At 37.1% G+C, this 17,457-nt stretch overlaps 3 protein-coding genes across 3 annotated transcripts; 1 reads left to right on the top strand and 2 right to left on the bottom strand.

Moving 5' to 3' along the window:
* Positions 1-891: 891 nt before the first annotated feature.
* On the top strand, positions 892-4,913 carry cdc42ep5 (CDC42 effector protein (Rho GTPase binding) 5). The gene is made up of 3 exons (XM_084435716.1): positions 892-1,043; positions 1,184-1,251; positions 2,909-4,913. Exon 3 carries the CDS (start codon positions 2,917-2,919, stop codon positions 3,820-3,822), a length of 906 nt encoding a protein of 301 aa, XP_084291842.1. The 5' UTR covers positions 892-1,043; positions 1,184-1,251; positions 2,909-2,916; the 3' UTR covers positions 3,823-4,913.
* Positions 4,914-5,813: 900 nt separating this feature from the next.
* On the bottom strand, positions 5,814-12,454 carry grwd1 (glutamate-rich WD repeat containing 1). Its single transcript, XM_084435715.1, has 7 exons — positions 12,154-12,454; positions 11,077-11,194; positions 10,786-10,948; positions 9,776-9,986; positions 7,484-7,626; positions 7,205-7,396; positions 5,814-6,426 (listed from the first exon to the last, which is right to left on the bottom strand). Exons 1-7 carry the CDS (start codon positions 12,365-12,367, stop codon positions 6,118-6,120), a joined length of 1,350 nt encoding a protein of 449 aa, XP_084291841.1. The 5' UTR covers positions 12,368-12,454; the 3' UTR covers positions 5,814-6,117.
* An 879-nt stretch (positions 12,455-13,333) lies between these two features.
* Positions 13,334-16,219, bottom strand: LOC311275568 (uncharacterized protein). The gene is made up of 5 exons (XM_084384689.1): positions 15,631-16,219; positions 15,345-15,457; positions 15,091-15,159; positions 14,620-14,751; positions 13,334-14,425 (listed from the first exon to the last, which is right to left on the bottom strand). Exons 1-5 carry the CDS (start codon positions 15,641-15,643, stop codon positions 14,078-14,080), a joined length of 675 nt encoding a protein of 224 aa, XP_084240815.1. The 5' UTR covers positions 15,644-16,219; the 3' UTR covers positions 13,334-14,077.
* Between the last annotated feature and the right edge of the window lie 1,238 nt (positions 16,220-17,457).

Genomic DNA, 17,457 nt, shown 5'->3' on the forward strand with positions numbered 1-17,457 from the left:
TGCAGCATCCTTGAATTATCTTTCCAGGCAGGATATGTAGGCCACCAAAGCAGAAAGAATGTCAGTTGCAGCCTTTAATCTACAATTCATTCAAAGATCTCAGTTTTCTTAACCCTATAGCGTCATATTTGATGCATGAAAGGAATCTAAATTGTCAACTAAATTAAAACTTTGCCGAAAGACCTGTTGTATACAACCTTCTGTCCTCTGATTGATACATTTACATAATTTAGCCTATATATAAAATGTATAATTTATAGGCTATATAAACATTTATAAAGGCCTATTTTTTATATTGCGTCTAAAGGTTGAATAAACTGTTCCATTCTCAAATATTTATATTATTTCATGTCACGCTTTTAACACAAAGAAATCAAACATTTGTACTTCTATTATAATATTAATGGTGAAAGTGATAGGCCCATACATGGAGATACAAAAACAAAGCAGAGCATTAGAACAGGTTCTGCTTCGACAAGCTCTGTGCAAAATGTTGACAGACGGGATTCCAAAATGTGTTTTCATTGTGATTCACCCATGGCAATAAACTCAAACACACAATGTACAAACAGTCCCACACAATGGTGTAACAGTAACTCTTATATTTTAAATAGTCTCCTCTCCTCACAAAAAAAAAAAAAAGTTCATTACTTTTTTAAATGACCAATTGCCTTGCTCAACTTTTCATTTTTCACTTGTTCAACCCTAACAAGCCCCACTTTTACTCCTAATTCTACACTTGAGTGAGGTTTAAAATTCAAAAAGAAAAATCATGTGAAATCATTCTGAAAGGAAAACAATGCAGCGCTGCGTCAGTCAGTAAATACTACTTTCATTCACTATTACAGCTGTTGCCAAAGCTCTCCCATGTAAAACTCACGTCACTTCCTTGCCCATCCCTAAAGGAAAAAAAAAAAGAAATATCGGAGAGAAGAGCGACGCCAGAAAAGTCTGTAAAAGAAGGAAAGCGATATTTAAAGAATCATTTGGTTAAAAGTGGAGAAAATAGGTACAATCCCGTTGACAAGCACACGGTGATCAAAGTAAGTCTAATTCCCTCGTTTGGAAGGAAACCGATTCGGTAACTCCGTTGGGCGCGTAACTTTTGCAGTTACTCCCACTTTAAGAAACCTTCATTGCATTAAACTATAAATATTATTTTTTGCTTTTTGCTCTATTACAGCTTCATTTGGACAGGGCGACGCTTTCCTGGGCAACAGGCAGGTCTTCTGCTTAAAAATTTAATAGCTGGTAAGTTACTTGGCTGTAATTACTTTATTTCGTTTTCATCGACTGTGTGTAAAATGTGTATAAAGGTGTTTTACCTCAGAAAGTACGTTAAACCTAAGATTTTTACTTTATACCCGTGGTTAATAGATCTGATAAAGACGACTAGAACTGATACCCTTTCCAGCTGTTGCAGTTGTTTATGAAAAGGTTAGGACCAGTCTATGGTTAGGAGTCGGACACACATTTCGATAATTACTCTCTCTCTCTCTCTCTCTCTCTCTCTCTCTCTCTCTCTCTCTCTCTCTCTCTATATATATATATATATATATATATATAGACTTCTCGGATGATAAAAAGAAAAAAAAGGATTTTAACAACTAACGTTAGGCCTATAAAGAGTAACTTTTATTTAATTATTAAATCATTTTGGCAGTTAATAGTATTATAAACTATCCCTGGGCTTCAAATGTGTTCTATAGGCTCCAGAAACGAGTGACATTTCTGTCTGTCAATTAATTCATCGATTTAAGTTTTTAAAAGATGTAGGATAACCGTGGGCACGCTTATAATGTTTCTCAGACTTTGCGTCCCAACCATAGACTGTAAAAAAAAGAAAGAAAAAAAAAGGTCTCAACCTCGCGAGAATGCTCGAGGCAAGAATGCATTTAATCACGCTCTTCACTTACAAGTCCGAGCTTGGATTTGGCGTCTGTCAACTCCTCTTTTTCACAACCTTTACGCAATCATAGCTCTTTTTTTGTGCAACGTAATGATTTCATACCTGTTTATTGATAAAATCCATAAATATACAAATTTAAGACCGTGAGTCTTATACTGTAATCTCACCTCACCCAAAATAGAGCAGTTGAGTCCCACTGGATTGAAACTTCAGCTTTTACAGAGAAAACAGTCTGAGGAAAGAAATGTTGGAAAGTCAATAACAAGCAACATTAAATTATATAATTAACTATAATATAATAAATAAAGTGATATAATATATTCTATTTATGATTTAGGGAATTTAGAAATGTGGATATCAAGCAACATTATATAATTATAATATAATACCAGCATAAGACAAAAAGTTGCTGCCTTAAATTTCAACTTGGTTGTTTAAGTCATTTCAACTTAAATGACATTAAACTGACTTAAAAAAATGAGTTGAATCTTGTATGAAAGTTATTTTGTTGAGTTAAAGCAATGTAAAAACATATGTTGTCAACTTTTTGATCATATAATTTTTTACTGTGTTATTATATTAATATAATACAGTTAATATAGTATAAATGAAATTTACGAATGTGAATAACTAGCAACTTTAAATAATAATTAACTATAACATAATATAATATAATATAATATAATACACTGCCTGACTACAAAAAAAAAAAGGATTTAAATATGCAAGTGTCTTCCTACATGGTTGTTTAAGAAATGAAAAGCTACACACTCCATCAGTTAGGGTTAGAAGAACTGTTGCCAAACATTTAACATGCTAGAAACATAATAATCACTGCAATAATGATCCAATCATTGACTCTTAAGCAGTTGTCTATTTATATCCAGACAGCAACTTTTTTTGGGCGGGGCAGTGTATAATAATATATCATATATTTAGTTGTTTAAATGTTTTTATTACACCTTTCCCTTCATCTTACTTTGCAATTTTGCTCCTCAGTTGCTACCATGCCACTCCACAAATCATCTCGAACCCCTCGTCTGGACCCCACCATGATCTCTGCTCCCCTGGGTGATTTCCGTCACACCATGCACATTGGTCGTGGTGGAGACGCTTTTGGTGACACCTCCTTCCTGTCCAGCCATGGCCCCTCTAGTCCTAATCCCAACTCTGTGCAACCAGTCGGGGAAGCCACTGTAGAGACCACAGACATTCAGATGAACCATAATGATGATATTGAATATGCCAAAGAAGATATCGGTCCAAGTGAGCTCCGGCACGCCGATTCAGTTTCCTCCTTTGACCTCGACTTTGATTTAGGGCCTTCGATTTTAGGAGATGTACTGGGAGTGATGGATGGACTGACCATGGGTTTTCACAAAGACAGCGAAGAGGTGTTTAGTCCCAGCAAGAGCACAAGAGATGTGATGATGTCGCCAAGGAGTGCTGCCAATGAGTTGAATGAGAGGATGAGAATGGAAAGCGTGACCAAAGAGGTGATCCAACAAGATGAGCAACTGAACGAGATGAACGGCGTGAAATCAAAAGGGCTCAGGCCTAAAGTGCGATTCAGCGACAAGCGTGATGAGATCATCGGTCGGCAGGAAGCAATTGAGGGGCTAGACGTGGAAGGTGAAGAAGAAACGAGCTTGAGACCAAATAAGGAGATGCAGGAGATTAGTGGGAGAATAGTTTACGACAAAGACCCAAGACAAGCAGAGATGGTTAATCGGAAGGAGGACAACTCTCCAAGCATCTCTTCCTCAATGAGCTCAGAATATGAGGGAGTCTCACCATTGGACCGGAGGAGAGAAAACCAACATCTTTCAGAAACAGATTCAGAGGAGGAGGGCGTCAATGGAGAACAAGGATACACTTTTGAGGACGAGTTCGATGATGAGATTGGCCTATAAGAGGACATTTGAGCGATTTGAGGACCAGAAATAAGTCATTAGCAGAATTGATGGATCATGTGAACAGAATCATTCTTTTAAAAAAATCCAAACACGGAGAGTTAATGAAAATTTCCTTCTTGAGGTAATAACCGGACTATTTGGAACTCTCTTTTCCACACTTTTGAAGTTTACGATGGTGTTTGCTCATTTTCAAGTCTATTTTATGAAAGAAAGACAATCTGACAATCTTATCTTTTTATTGGATTTTATAAGTACAAATTTTGAGAGTCTCCCATGGTCAGTGTCGACCCAAAGAATAACCCAAGAAAAATGTTCTGCATATATTCCCAAGGTATATAAAACTGTTTAATATTTCCACTTAATAGTTCTGTTATAGGGCACTTTACCTTCTTCAGTTAACTGGATACAGCTTTAATCTCAATGGAGAGTGAACACCTGCAGTACAGACTCTTTTTTTTTTTTTTTTTAAAGCCAAACACCACATTAATTATTGTTTGTATTATGGTTATATACAGTGCCTTACAAAAGGCACTGGAGATGTTTTCCATCTTTGTCTTGCTTAGTACTGAAAAGCCAGCGAAGAAGCTTTTCTTTTTGTGGGAAGTTGCAAGGTTGCTGAATGCATTCACAAATGCTGGAATTTTCTCCTGGGAGTTTTCATTATTACATATGCATACATACATACATATCCTAAAATGCAATAAGGAATCAGATTGCTTTTTGTTTTTGGAGATGTAGTCTTTTAGAAAGTGTAAAAATGAAATGCACACAATATAGTTACACACTACAAAATAGTCTTAAAGCTAAACAAGTGCAAAATGCATAGTTTTTAAACTGTGAATCAAAACCAAAACTCATATTCTGGTTGATCATGTAGCTTTTGACCAGATTCATAAAGGGAAGCATGAAAAGCTTTAAGAGGTTGGGTTTATTTTTTTAAAGCAATTGCTTTTATCTTGCTTTCACATTTGTATGATTTGAATACTATAACGGACAATCAGTAATTATTTTACACTCAAAACCACTCTGCCAATTGAAATAATGTAGATAGACCAAAATGTGTAATTAAAGTTTTATAAAACTGCAAACTAGCATTTTGTATTCTTTGAATGTGCTGATGGAAGGTAAATGCATTTCTGTAATGCTATTTTTATTGATATATAATTTTTATTTTAAAATCAGGTAAATAAATGAATTCTTTACTATCTTTATCTCCCTCCCATTTTATTTTGATAGTATCAGTGAGGGATCATTTTTCCTGATGTTTTTATTTATGTATGTGTAGGTGGATGGATTTTTAGTTACACACAAAACTTTTCAGAATAATTCTAAATGATGTTATGTTATTTTTGTAATTCCTGTTCTCCATCTACAAACGCCACATTCATGACCATCATCAACCAAGGATCAAAGTAAAAAGCTAACAATTGCTGGAAGTGGAGTACTTGCAATTTCTTTTTAAAATTTGTTAAAACCGTAAACAAGCTATTTCTTCATACTTACACTGGAGGGCATCCTTTTATATTAAAACCATTTCCTCTTTGAATTCATTAGATATTAGTTTTCATTTCAGCCTTGAGGGAAAATTCAGAGCACTCATTGGCTGCATAAAAACCTAAATTGTATTTAAAACTTTTTTAATTCAAGATTCGCATATAACGTGATTTTATCTTATCAAATTTCCTTCAGTACTCTTTAAAATTGTTTTGTGCAAAACATATAAAAGGAATTGAGGAGTTTTCAATTTTTTTTCATGAAGAAATAAGGACTAACAATACATTTTTCTCTTTATTATAATATGTGAAAAGGCTACTATGGTTTTTGAAAATGAACCTTAATAAAAACCTGCAGTCTGCCTTCAGACCGAAACATCTTCCTGTTATGTCCATTAATTTGCCTGAGAAAACAATTCTAAACGTTTTTTTTTTTTTTTATTACTGAACTGAAATGTGGAAAATATGCTGATTGTAAAATAAATGACGTTAACAGACAACCAATAGACTTGATGATTCAGAACGGAGTTTTAACGAATTAGTAATTTGTCACATACAATTACATCATTTCTGTCTCAAGAAGTTGAAAAATTGGTTCTACAAGTACAGGAAAAGGGTGGGAAAATGATAGAAATGCATACAAGTCATGCATACCGAGATGTTCCATTTATCCATCTATGTATATGTACATTAAAAATTATACACATGCACACTGTTTCTGCCTGAAACAAATCTGTCCAATCTGTCTGTTTCACTCACTCACTCTCTCTCTCACACACACACACACACACACACACACTTAAACCGAAATAGTTCTGAAGATGTTGAATCCTGACAGCGCTGTGGAAATGAGAACTCCAGGAATCTGTGGGTGCCAGTGGACCTCCTTCACTTCTTTCTGGCCCTGGTGAAGGAACAGTAGCTGTGGTGGTAGCTGTTTTAAGCCCTCTGCCTGTCCTCCCACGTCACATGATTCCACTGACAGATCCCATTGGCTGATGACGTCATCAGCTCCAGAGGCGGCAAACACACTAGAGTCAACAGGGCTCCACTGGACCGATGTCACGGGTGCACTGTGCTGCTTAAAACTGGCCACTGGATGTCCAGTCTGAAAAAAAATTAAATAATCATAATAATAAAAAAAACATATCTATACACTACCAGTCAAACCTCTATGGTCAGCAAGATAAAAAAAAAATCATTTACCAAGAACCAATTAAATAGATCAAAAGTTACATATTTTTCTAATGTTAATTTTTTTTTATATTTTAAATAAATACTGTTCTTTTGTACTTTTATATTCAACCAGGAAGAAACATTTATCCTTTAAAAGAATGTATCATGTTTCCCACTAAAACATTAAGCAACACACCGTTTTAACAATAACTAGACATTTTTCTTGTGCACTAAATCAGCATATTAGAATGATTTCTGAAGGATCATGAGACACTGAAGACTGAAGTAATGACTGCTAAAAAAATACACCTATAATAATCACAATAAAGTAAATGTCTAAATATATAAAACAGAAATTGAATTGAAATAATATTTTACAATATTACTGTAAATGCAGCCTTAATGGTGGGCATAAGAGTTGTTTTATTTGTTTGTTTGTTTTTCATAAATCCTAGAGACCATGAACAATTAATAGCTATATATTTGAAAATATCCGAACTTTACAGCATTTTTCAGAGTACTGTAGTTTGCAGGTAGGTTGTTCCAAACATCCTGGAACAATATACCAGGATAACAGTTCTGCTATGGGTTTATATGACCTCAGTTGCGTTAGTCTCTTCACGTGATCCCAGACTGACCTGTTTCACTTTGCTATTTTCCTTTAGTTGGATAATTAAACCTTATATTAAACCTTATATGCTCATGCTCACCTGGAACTGCCTTAAATCCCAGACTTTCAGGAGGCCATCATCTCCTCCAGACAAAATAAATGGTTCAGTCCGGTTCCAGCTGATAACATTGACATCTGAAGAATGAGCCTCATTGGCTGAAAGCATAGAATTCGGTGGTGCCCTTAAGTCCCAAATGCGAATGGACTGATCCACTGAGCACGATGCAAAAACCTGGGGGTGGGAGAGAAACACTCATTTAGACATTACATCCATCAATCAATGTCCACTCATATCATCTTACTCTGTAGACTGACACACCGTGGCTTCAGTAGGTGACCACTGTAGGTCCTCAACAGACTTGCTGTGTGAGCTGAAAGGCCGTTGGTCAATCTTCCAAGTCCCACCCTCCTGTGGCTCCCAGACATGAATGTTCTTCTTGCAGTCGCCGCTTACCAGGCGTCCTAAGGTAGGTAAACATTAAATTATTTGAATCTTAGTAGTTCCTTTAGTCGCTAGACATTTATTTATATAGAGATAAGACCATGTACGGTCTGTCATATACACTGCGTTCCAAAGTATTGTGCAAGTGACATATCAGTGGGATTTCAGTACAATAAACATTTAATTATACAAAGAAAGTGTTAGTTTTATTACTCTCTAGATAACTGGTATCAATCTCAGACAGGTTTGTTAAGTAGTTTGCCAGGTCTACTTAGGTAAATGGAAAACCTTCTTAAAGAGGTTGTTTCACATTATTAAGCAAGTTACAGTTCTCATGCAATATGGGGAGGAAGAAGGATCTTTCTGAAGATGAAAAGCATGGAAGATGTTGAAAAAGGCACGTAAACTCATATTTTGTGGAAACTGAACGGATATTGTCGAACTATTATTGTCGTGATTTTAAGCAAAGAAGAGCTCGGTCAGAAAAAGTCAAACAAATGAATTGCATTAAAGGGGCAGACCATCAATTGTAGTACTAGTATGGAATTCTTCAGTGAATAAAACTATTTAAAAATGAGTCTTCATTTATTTCTAACTTTATGCACAACTGCCAGCAGTGGCTTTTTATAGCTGACCTTTCAATTCATTCTCACAAATCTTTTGATAGTTCGATAATCTCCATTCAGTTAGTTGTTTTCATGCCTTTTGCAAGAATGCACCATTTCATGCTTTTTCATATTCAGAAACATCTTTCTTCCTCCTCCCCATTGCATGCACTGAGACTTGCTTAATAATGTGGAACAACCAGAACAAGACCTGGCAAACTACTTAAAGGGATACTTCACCTCTGGGAAGATGAATGTGTATTTAAAATAGGTCATTTAAGTAGCAGAAATGTGAAGAAATTTTTGAATTTGGAGCTTTCTAGACTGAGAAAAGCCAGAAAATGTATTTTTGGCTTATGTGGATGAAAGACAACAACTCCCAGAATGCACTTGCTTCGCTGCCTTAGGAGGCCACGCCTACCGGTAAGAGTGTGCACTGCAGTTGAAAACAACAAAGCTAGCCTACGTGATGAGTTTGCGAGGGATTTAGAGATCGTCCAAAATGTCCGGGATTCGGCTTTTGCGTTCTACAGTCGCCATTCATTCATCATGTTTACTGTGGCGAGCAGGACGAGGCTGACGGCCACGGGAGAACGGCGCGAGGCCGGTGGCATCATTACTGAGACGCGCCGGGTCTCGCATCTCTCACGGAGGATCGGGAATTTTTCTTAGCAATGGTAAAACGCACATCAACCGATCACTTGTTTAGCGTTCATGTAAACACTACATTCAAATTCACCAATCGGAATGAATTCAGTTAGATTGAAAGGTGTGCATGTGAACAATGAATGGCGACTGCAGAAAGCAAAAGCTGAATCCCGGACATTTTGAACGATCTCGCCCGCCGGACAAGTCTGGGAAAAGGAGGATGGTTACTTACTCAGCTTTCTCCTACTATTCAGCTTTCTCCACAGAACAAGAGCCTTAGCTTCCACAGAAAGACGGCTGACACTGTGTACATTCTGTGAGCGAGATCCCACCCTGTATGGGCGGGCTAAAAACATGCGGAACAACGCCATCTACTGGCTGTAGTCTTTAGCCTCAGGACAGAAAATCCTCCGATGACGCAAAATGACGATTTTTGCGTCATCGGAGGATTTTTTCCAGACAAAAAATACATAAATCTCTTGTCTCAGGGGGATATGAGGGTGGAAAGCACGGTAATTCGAAAATACTACAGGTTTTCTACTAATACAAAGCTTAATGCTAAATCCGGAAGTAACCCTTTAAAAAAACCTGTCTGAGATTGATACCAGTTATCTAAAAAGATATGAGAAACAAAAACAAGCACTTTCTTTGAAAAACTAAAATCTGAATGTTTATTGTACTGATATGTCCCTTGCATAATAACTTGGAACAGTGTATAAAGTCACAATCCATAGTTGTGTTGAACTTGAAGCGGCGCTGCGCAGACAGATCAGTGTATAACATCAAAGTACCGCGAGAGGGATTAAAAAGCACATGGAGCCGTCTGCTCTCTAATCGATCTCATGGTACTTTGATGTCATACACCAGTTGGTCAGCGCTGCGCCACTTCAAGTCGAACACACCACATATTACCCACCTGGTACCTTGGGTGACCAATCAATGGCAAATCCTTCTGACATGTGACCAGTAAAACTGAAAAGGGGCGTGGCTTCCTTCTGTTGCTTGATAAAGGCCGACATCACTGATGAACTATGTACTGCCTCAAGCTGAGGTCGGAGGTCAAAAATCTCCACCTGGCCTTTCTCTGACCAGACAGCAGCCAATGCCTGTTCCCCTCGCTGGGTGACCTATTCAAGTATTAAGATAAGAACTTTAAATGAGTGAGAGATTTAAACGGGATAGGCTGGATTAAATTTCTGATATGTACATTTGTAAACATTTGTATGAACATAAAAAGATTGGACAACTGAGACAAACTGAACAAATTTCACAGACTTTGGACAAACAGAAATGAAATGTAGGCCTGGTTTCACAGACAGGGCTTAGATTAAGATAGGATTAGTTCATTTAAGACATTTAAAAAGCTTTTATACACATGCCTTAGAAAAGGAAAAGAAAAAACATTAGTGGTGGTGTGCATCTATTTATTTATAGTTGCTTTCAGTTAAAACAGCTCAAACACGCATATTAGTCTGGGACTAGGCTTAAGCCTTGTCTGTGAAACTGGGCAAATTAGTCCCTGAACAAAAGGAAGGGTCAATATCAAAAATAGCAGTCCTCGTTGCAGTTTATTGCACTGCTCACCTCTGCAGTCCTCATGGCTCCTGCAGCAGGATTCAGGTTTTACAGAGTCAGTACTAGAAAGGTCTCTTTAATGTCCCAAGTTATTGTAACTGTGACTTTAATTGTCTACCACCTGTAAACTGTAAGTGTCTTGAGGACTGATCCACAGGTGCATATGCAATAATTGTTTATGGGTCATTGAACAAGCATCAAAAACATGGTCTAAACCCTGATCTAAAGATCTGTAAATCTTGTTTGGATTTTACATAATTATCTTTAAAACAATGCATACTGAAAAAGGGACGTTTCTTTTTTGCTGAGTTTATAAATAAGTAGATTAAATATGAAAGCAACTTGACTTACTCTGACTCTGTTGATCCCACCGTAATGTGGCATCATGGCCAGTTCCAGCTGTGGTTTCTTATCCTCGTCTTCCTCGTCTTCATCACTTTCTCCATCACTGCTTTCATTTTCATCTTTTTCTTTGTCAGTTTCATGAAGATTGTGCATGCGCATGACAATAAGCCTGGATTGAGATTGAGAACATTTCATTATCTTTAGGTCTTTGTAAGAAGCCAAACATAATAAAGGTATTAGATGTTTGCTGAAGTTAATGAAAAGTAACAAGCTCTGCCAGTATTGTTGCCAGTTTACCTGTTGCTTAACGCAGTGTCCGCCTGTGTTCCAGCACAAAGCACCATCGAGAGAGGAAACTGCTCCCTCCCCTCTCCTTCACCATCACGCACCACATCAAAACTCAGACATGGGGCACCTGCAGGGGAAAGAGAAGTTCACCTATTATATATGCATTTAAGAAGAGAGCAAGTATGGTTTTGGAACAGATATAGCTGGTTATTAACGTAAAAATGCTTCTATTTTAATTCACGTTAATAAGGCTTCGAAACATTCTCACAAAACCTGTAAAGAACTCATTTTCACTAAAATGAGTATTTCACTCATTTTAAGATTAGAAAAAAATAATTTGCTCAAAGAATAATCGGTTTGATGAAGAACGCCTTAATTTTCAAGTACATTTCCCCCAAATCCCATTCTTACTATCATGTCTCAAAAATGATAAAAAGTACCATTTATGACAATACAATTTGTTTGACTAACTTTTATGTTAATTTTGTAATAAAAATAATTGTTTAGCGGTATTGTTTTATTGTGCAAAATTTGTATTGTAATATGTATTACGACATGTCAGAATGCATTAGTGTAATGAGAGTTTGTAAATTGTCATAAAAATAATGCCTCAACTCAAAATATAATAATAATAATAATAATAATAACAAAAACCATAACAATTATTATTATTATTTTGAGAAAACAAAGCCTACATTGCCATTAGGATATTGTGACAATATTTTCAGGACAATTGCACATTATTACCTGACATTTTAATTTTCAATGATGATACACATGTGAAATACACTTTAGGATCACATACCCAGACATCTCTTACCACAGATGCAAACAAAAAACTGTGGTAGTTTCAGGGTATTGTAGAATTACAAACAGATTGCAATACAAACACCATGGTCATTCTCTTGACAGAACTTCAAACTGTACCACGACACTAATACTACATGTCCAAAAAAAATGTTATTGCCATAGTACTTTATTTTGTTGGTAGATGTATGAAATATGTTGCATAGAGCAAACTACATCTATGAATAAATGGCTCATGCTTGTCTATGTTTAGTGGTCGGACATGTTCAGCAAACTGACCGGTCTGGCACTCGTGATACATGCGGTAAGCGGAGCGGTCCATCTCGAGCTCTTCTCCCGGCTGGAGCGCCTCCAGACCGGGGACATAAACTTTTTCCTCTACGTCCCCGTTCTGTCCACCTCCCTCCACATCATCCTCATCGCTTCCACTCGCCTCCATGTCCTCAAACTCATCATCCTCCTGAGGCAACGTGTCTTCATCGGCCGCGGACATTTTGAGAGAACGGACTGTTTCCGCTTCACGTCACGTGGTTTAAAGCGCACCCCGAGCCCTGTACAGAGTTGGAAAACACCCAATTCCCCGGGCTAGCGGGAATTGTTGTCCCAGACAGAGTGTTTTCCAGAAATCCTTCTTATTCTTATATCTCTAACATTTAAGTCATCTTCCAAAAATCTGGCCATTGAAATATAATCTATGCCATCCTAATCCGTTCCAATCCAGTAGCCTATTGGTTAAAATGAACTAACAATGAAAAATTCTAGTAAAGCATTTAATGTCAGTTTCAGCATTTACTAATCTAAATCAAAAGTCGTATGTTCATATTATTTAGGCTAATGGTCAAACATGAACTAACAGTTACATACAAACTAATGTTAAGAATAATAAATTCTGTAATAAATTGTTAATGTTAGTTAGGCTACTGATAATGTTAACTAAAGGGACCTTATTTTAAAGGCTTGGTCTAAGTCTTCTAACCTGGCCATCATAATCTTAAAATGGCCAGCATTCTCTTTCATAAAGTCCAACTGAAAAGTGCCCAAAATCCATCTAAATCCATCTAAGTAGATTTAAGATTGGATTTTTTACCCTCCAGATGGGTTGGTGCTAGTTTGCATGTGGTTTGGATAAATATTGTGCTAATCCAAACAAATGCTGAAATGTAACGGGGCAAAATCCTGCAACATTATGAACAACCATGTTTAATTTCAACAATATGCATCTAAAGTGTAATTTATTGTGTTTTATGTGTGTTTTCGAGATGTATCAGCCCTAGGCTATATTGTGGACAGCAGAATTGTGTGAACAATAGGTCTCTGTGCTGTCTTGCTATTTGTGCCCTCATCTGCAAGTCCCTCCTTCCAGCTGATAGAGTCCTCATTCAAACACTCTGACAAACAAAAGCGTATAGTCTCTTTCAGAAACAATCGCAATAAATAGACAGTTCAGGCAAACACCGAATTAATCTTAAGAAGATTTTATTCATGTATAAAAATCTATATGTAAAAACAGACAACACACGTACACCAAAAATGTTAAATTCATTTGAGTAAAACATTGCTTGTAGTAGTAACCTTCTCTATGCAAGACGATACTTGTAAACATGACTTGTGTAACCCTATGTCTTTTCTTTATCAGAAAGTAGCAGGTGCTGTGGTTCCTATGCTACAGTTGTATTTAATATGGATTGAATTAACTGTATTACATGAGTGTAGCTGTTCGCTCTTGAACACTGAGCGATAAGCAGAGCTTTTTGGCTTCATCTATTCTTTGCTTTTTCACTACATTCAATGTTAAAACATTCAGTCAACAGGTTTTACCTGAATTATCATGGATGACACACAATTCACTGTATAAGATGATAGAAATACTGGATAAGTGATAGAAACAATCTGTGCAAAGACATGATGGAGGAGAAAAAAACATCATTCACATACTGTACATAAAAGAGAACCTCATATTAGCCATGTGCCGGTTTCCAAAATATCCCTTTTCTCCAACAGAACTGATCCATAACTGCATCCAGCCACTTTATCCAGAGGGCATTTCTTCGAAATCTCATGCAAATGGCAAGCTTTATTTATCAGTGTAAAACAAAATTAGCATCCAAACTGACTAAAATCAAGGCAATATTAGCGGTCCTTTCAAAGTGAAGCCTTCTTCTGGCCAAGTTTTGTGGCATATTTAAAACAGATTTCTTGACTTTCACCAGATCAGACTTGATATTATCCATAGAAAAGATAAGCTCCAGTGAGTGAAAGTTGCGCAACGTGTATAGCTGTTGGTCGGACCTCGGTCGAGCTGTATTTTACCCGTCTCTCCTTCTATCACAGGCTGTTGCTCATCCACCGGTTCACGACTCTCCACATTCTCTCCCTCCTTTGGATTTTCTTGATCCTCTTCGCTTGGTGTGGGGAAGATGCAGTTATGCTCTCCGAAAGCACAATTCAAATCGAGCCATCGTGTGAAGAAGGATGAGGTGAAGGAGAGAAGTCCTTCAGGCGATGATTGAACAGATGGGAAATCAGAAAGATCTGGACGATCCGGGAATTTCTGTTTACAAAAAGATAGGGTTAGGGTTATAGGCTACTGACTTCAGATGACAGATATACAGATGTTCAATCTGTCAAGCCTACAATAAAGAATGAAAAACTTACTGATACAACATCTGATAAAACAGTGTTGTAGCAAGAAGTATGGTTTGATCAAAGTGTGTTAGAAAGAAATAACTTTATATGATGATATACCACTTTTGCTATGCTGTCCAGCGTGTAAATCAGCTCACTGATGAACCTGTACTTGAGGTGAACTCTACTGAGGTGCTGGAAGAGCTGACTCCAGGAATTTGACAGGAACACGGCAGCACTGAACACACAGCACTAAACACACACACACACACACACACACACACACACACACACGAGCAAAATGGGTTCTCTGTAACAAACAATAATGACTATCATAGTAAACATTTATGATGTTTGTTGTCATTGTGACAAACAAGGATGGCTAAGATGATAAATCAGGAGAAATTCTATAGTTTTAAAAACATGTGACAAGTTCTAAGAAATGTAATCTATCTACTCCTGTTCATACATTTGGGGGGAAAAAAATATACATAATTTTGATTTAATGATTCATAATGACAAAAAATGTCATCTAAATTGTATCAAAATTGAGCGTCACGTCAATGACCCGTACACAACTGTCATTCTTACCGGCTCATTGCACAGCGCGCTGTCGTTGAAGTAGTGAGACACGACGTAGTTCTTCGGAAACACTTGTGGCTGCAACACATTTAAAATGTCATTTTACATCCTTTGATCTTTACTAGGTTGCATGGGCTTCTCACACGTTACCAAAACCACAGAACAGCAATAAGGTCAGTGCAAAATGACACGGAGAGATAGCCTAAATGAGATTGTGAACTTTCTAATAAACAATGAGCAGTTTTTTAAAGGGCGAAACTCACGAATCCGTTCGTTCTTTCAAGGTTTATAGAGTCCTGCAGATTTCTGATCGTCGTCTTCATAAAATCATTGCACCCACTTCCTTGAACAGTCAATATTGATAATAGTAACAGCACTGAAAGGCAAAGGTAAACAAAGGTTCAGAGCATTAAAAGCCGTAAGATTTTTCAAAACAACTACGCATTTTAGTGTCGCGAACACCATACACACTGTCTGATTATACAACCATTTTAATACGCGCATCAATTGATGGACCTTCGTGTCAGTGCTGCGCGCGTATCACGTTACCTGTTGGTGACATGCTTCTACCGGCCAATGCGGCCCATATTCCCCATGTTCTTCTTAACCAAGTCCTTTTGCGCGACAGATTGTTGCAGGAAAGTTATGGAAGAATCTCAGTCTCGGTGGGTTTCCCAACTGCCTCTTTCAGAGACTACTAACCAACGTCTCCTCTTCCTCTTACTGCTGCGCTTTCTCCTCGATCCCTCATTGACAGCTGCACTGCGTTCTGTCCCTCTCTGGCTCAATCCCAGTCAGTCACTTGGAAACTCCCAACTTCCCAAGTCTTCTGGGGGGAAAATTCTGATGGAGAGCAAGATATTCCTCAATTTCCTGTGAGATGTTAGTTTCCTGTTGATTTTACTCTTACTTTCCTTCTTCCTTTATAAATCCCTTGGTTTTGAGCCTTGGCAAGCTAGTGAGCAGCACATTTGATCTGTTGTTGTAGGTTACTGGAGCAGACTGTGTTGGAGGCTGTTTGCTCACTGAAAGTGAAAGTCCTGGTGGTTCAATCTCTCTCCCCGCTCTCTTTAAAGCTCCCCACCCCTTTACCTCATTAAACAGCATGCACTCCCCCTCTTCTCCTCTCTTTATCTGTACTCAATGCACGGCCTTTCCCGGGCTTAGTCATAGTCATGCAGTCTGTTTTTAATTTCCCTCCTCCCCACTCAAGTGTCCATGTCTGTTGTTTTCTCAATCCCACAACTCATCAAGTGAAATGATGACTAAGCACATAAGCTTTCATGTCTGTAATAAAAGGATGTTATATGTTAACATGTTTATGTAATTCATACTGTTCTAAATTAGTCAGTTAGGCATGTGATGCCTATAAAATGTGAAGATTCAGCTATGCCGTCATTTATATAGACAAAGCAGTCAGATTGTGGTGCATTTAGTTCAAATAGTTACATGAAAGATTGCATCAAAGAAAGAAATGTTCTTAGTGCATAATTAATGAGTGAAATAAAACATTTTCTGTATTGGGAATTATTTTTAGTAGTAATGTTACAATGTAACGAGTAAACACAAAACAAAAATGAGAAAGTTTTATGCAAAGTAAAGCTTGCCTTGTACCATCTGGAATAAATAAATTCATGATTATCTATGCAAGTAATAGATATCGTGGCAATGATCCAGCAATTCCTACTTTGCCATCATCAATCAACCCGTGCAGACAGGAAATAGTATCCTGCAATCCTCTGAAGGGTGACATTCACACCTACACAACACATTTAACTGAATTATTTTTTTTATTTAACCTGCATTGATAGATTCATTACACATTTTTAAATCTAAAATGATTTTGCACATCCAAGATACCTAAATATGTGTGTGTGTGTGTGTGTGTGTGTGTAGAGTGATATATCACTTCTGCTCTGCACGGTTTACATATAGGAGGAAATAACCTGATCCTTTCAGTTACACTCATGCAATTGTGAAACACTAGTATGTCCTTATGTAAGAGGTGCTTATGGTAGGGGTACATGTTAGAAGTGTTTATTACAAAACTTGAGGTCCTGTAGCACTTTGAAACAAGTTGTAAAAACTGTAATGGGTTTAGGGTCATTGCTAAATATTTCAGAAATGTTCAGCAATTAAAGGGCCAGGTCACCTAAAAATGAAAATTCTGTTATGATTTACTATCATGTCCTGCCAAAGAAGATATTTTGAATACATGTTTAATAATGTTATTATTAACTATTTTTATAGTTAATAATAATGTCAATAACTATTTTTGTCCATACAATGGAAGTCAGTGGAGTCCAAAACAACACTGGACCTCTTTTTTTTTTTTTTTTTTTTGCATGGGGAGACATTTATCAAAATATCTTCTTT

This window comes from Rutilus rutilus (genome assembly GCF_951802725.1).
Source record: "Rutilus rutilus genome assembly, chromosome: 17".
Classification (NCBI taxonomy): domain Eukaryota; kingdom Metazoa; phylum Chordata; class Actinopteri; order Cypriniformes; family Leuciscidae; genus Rutilus; species Rutilus rutilus.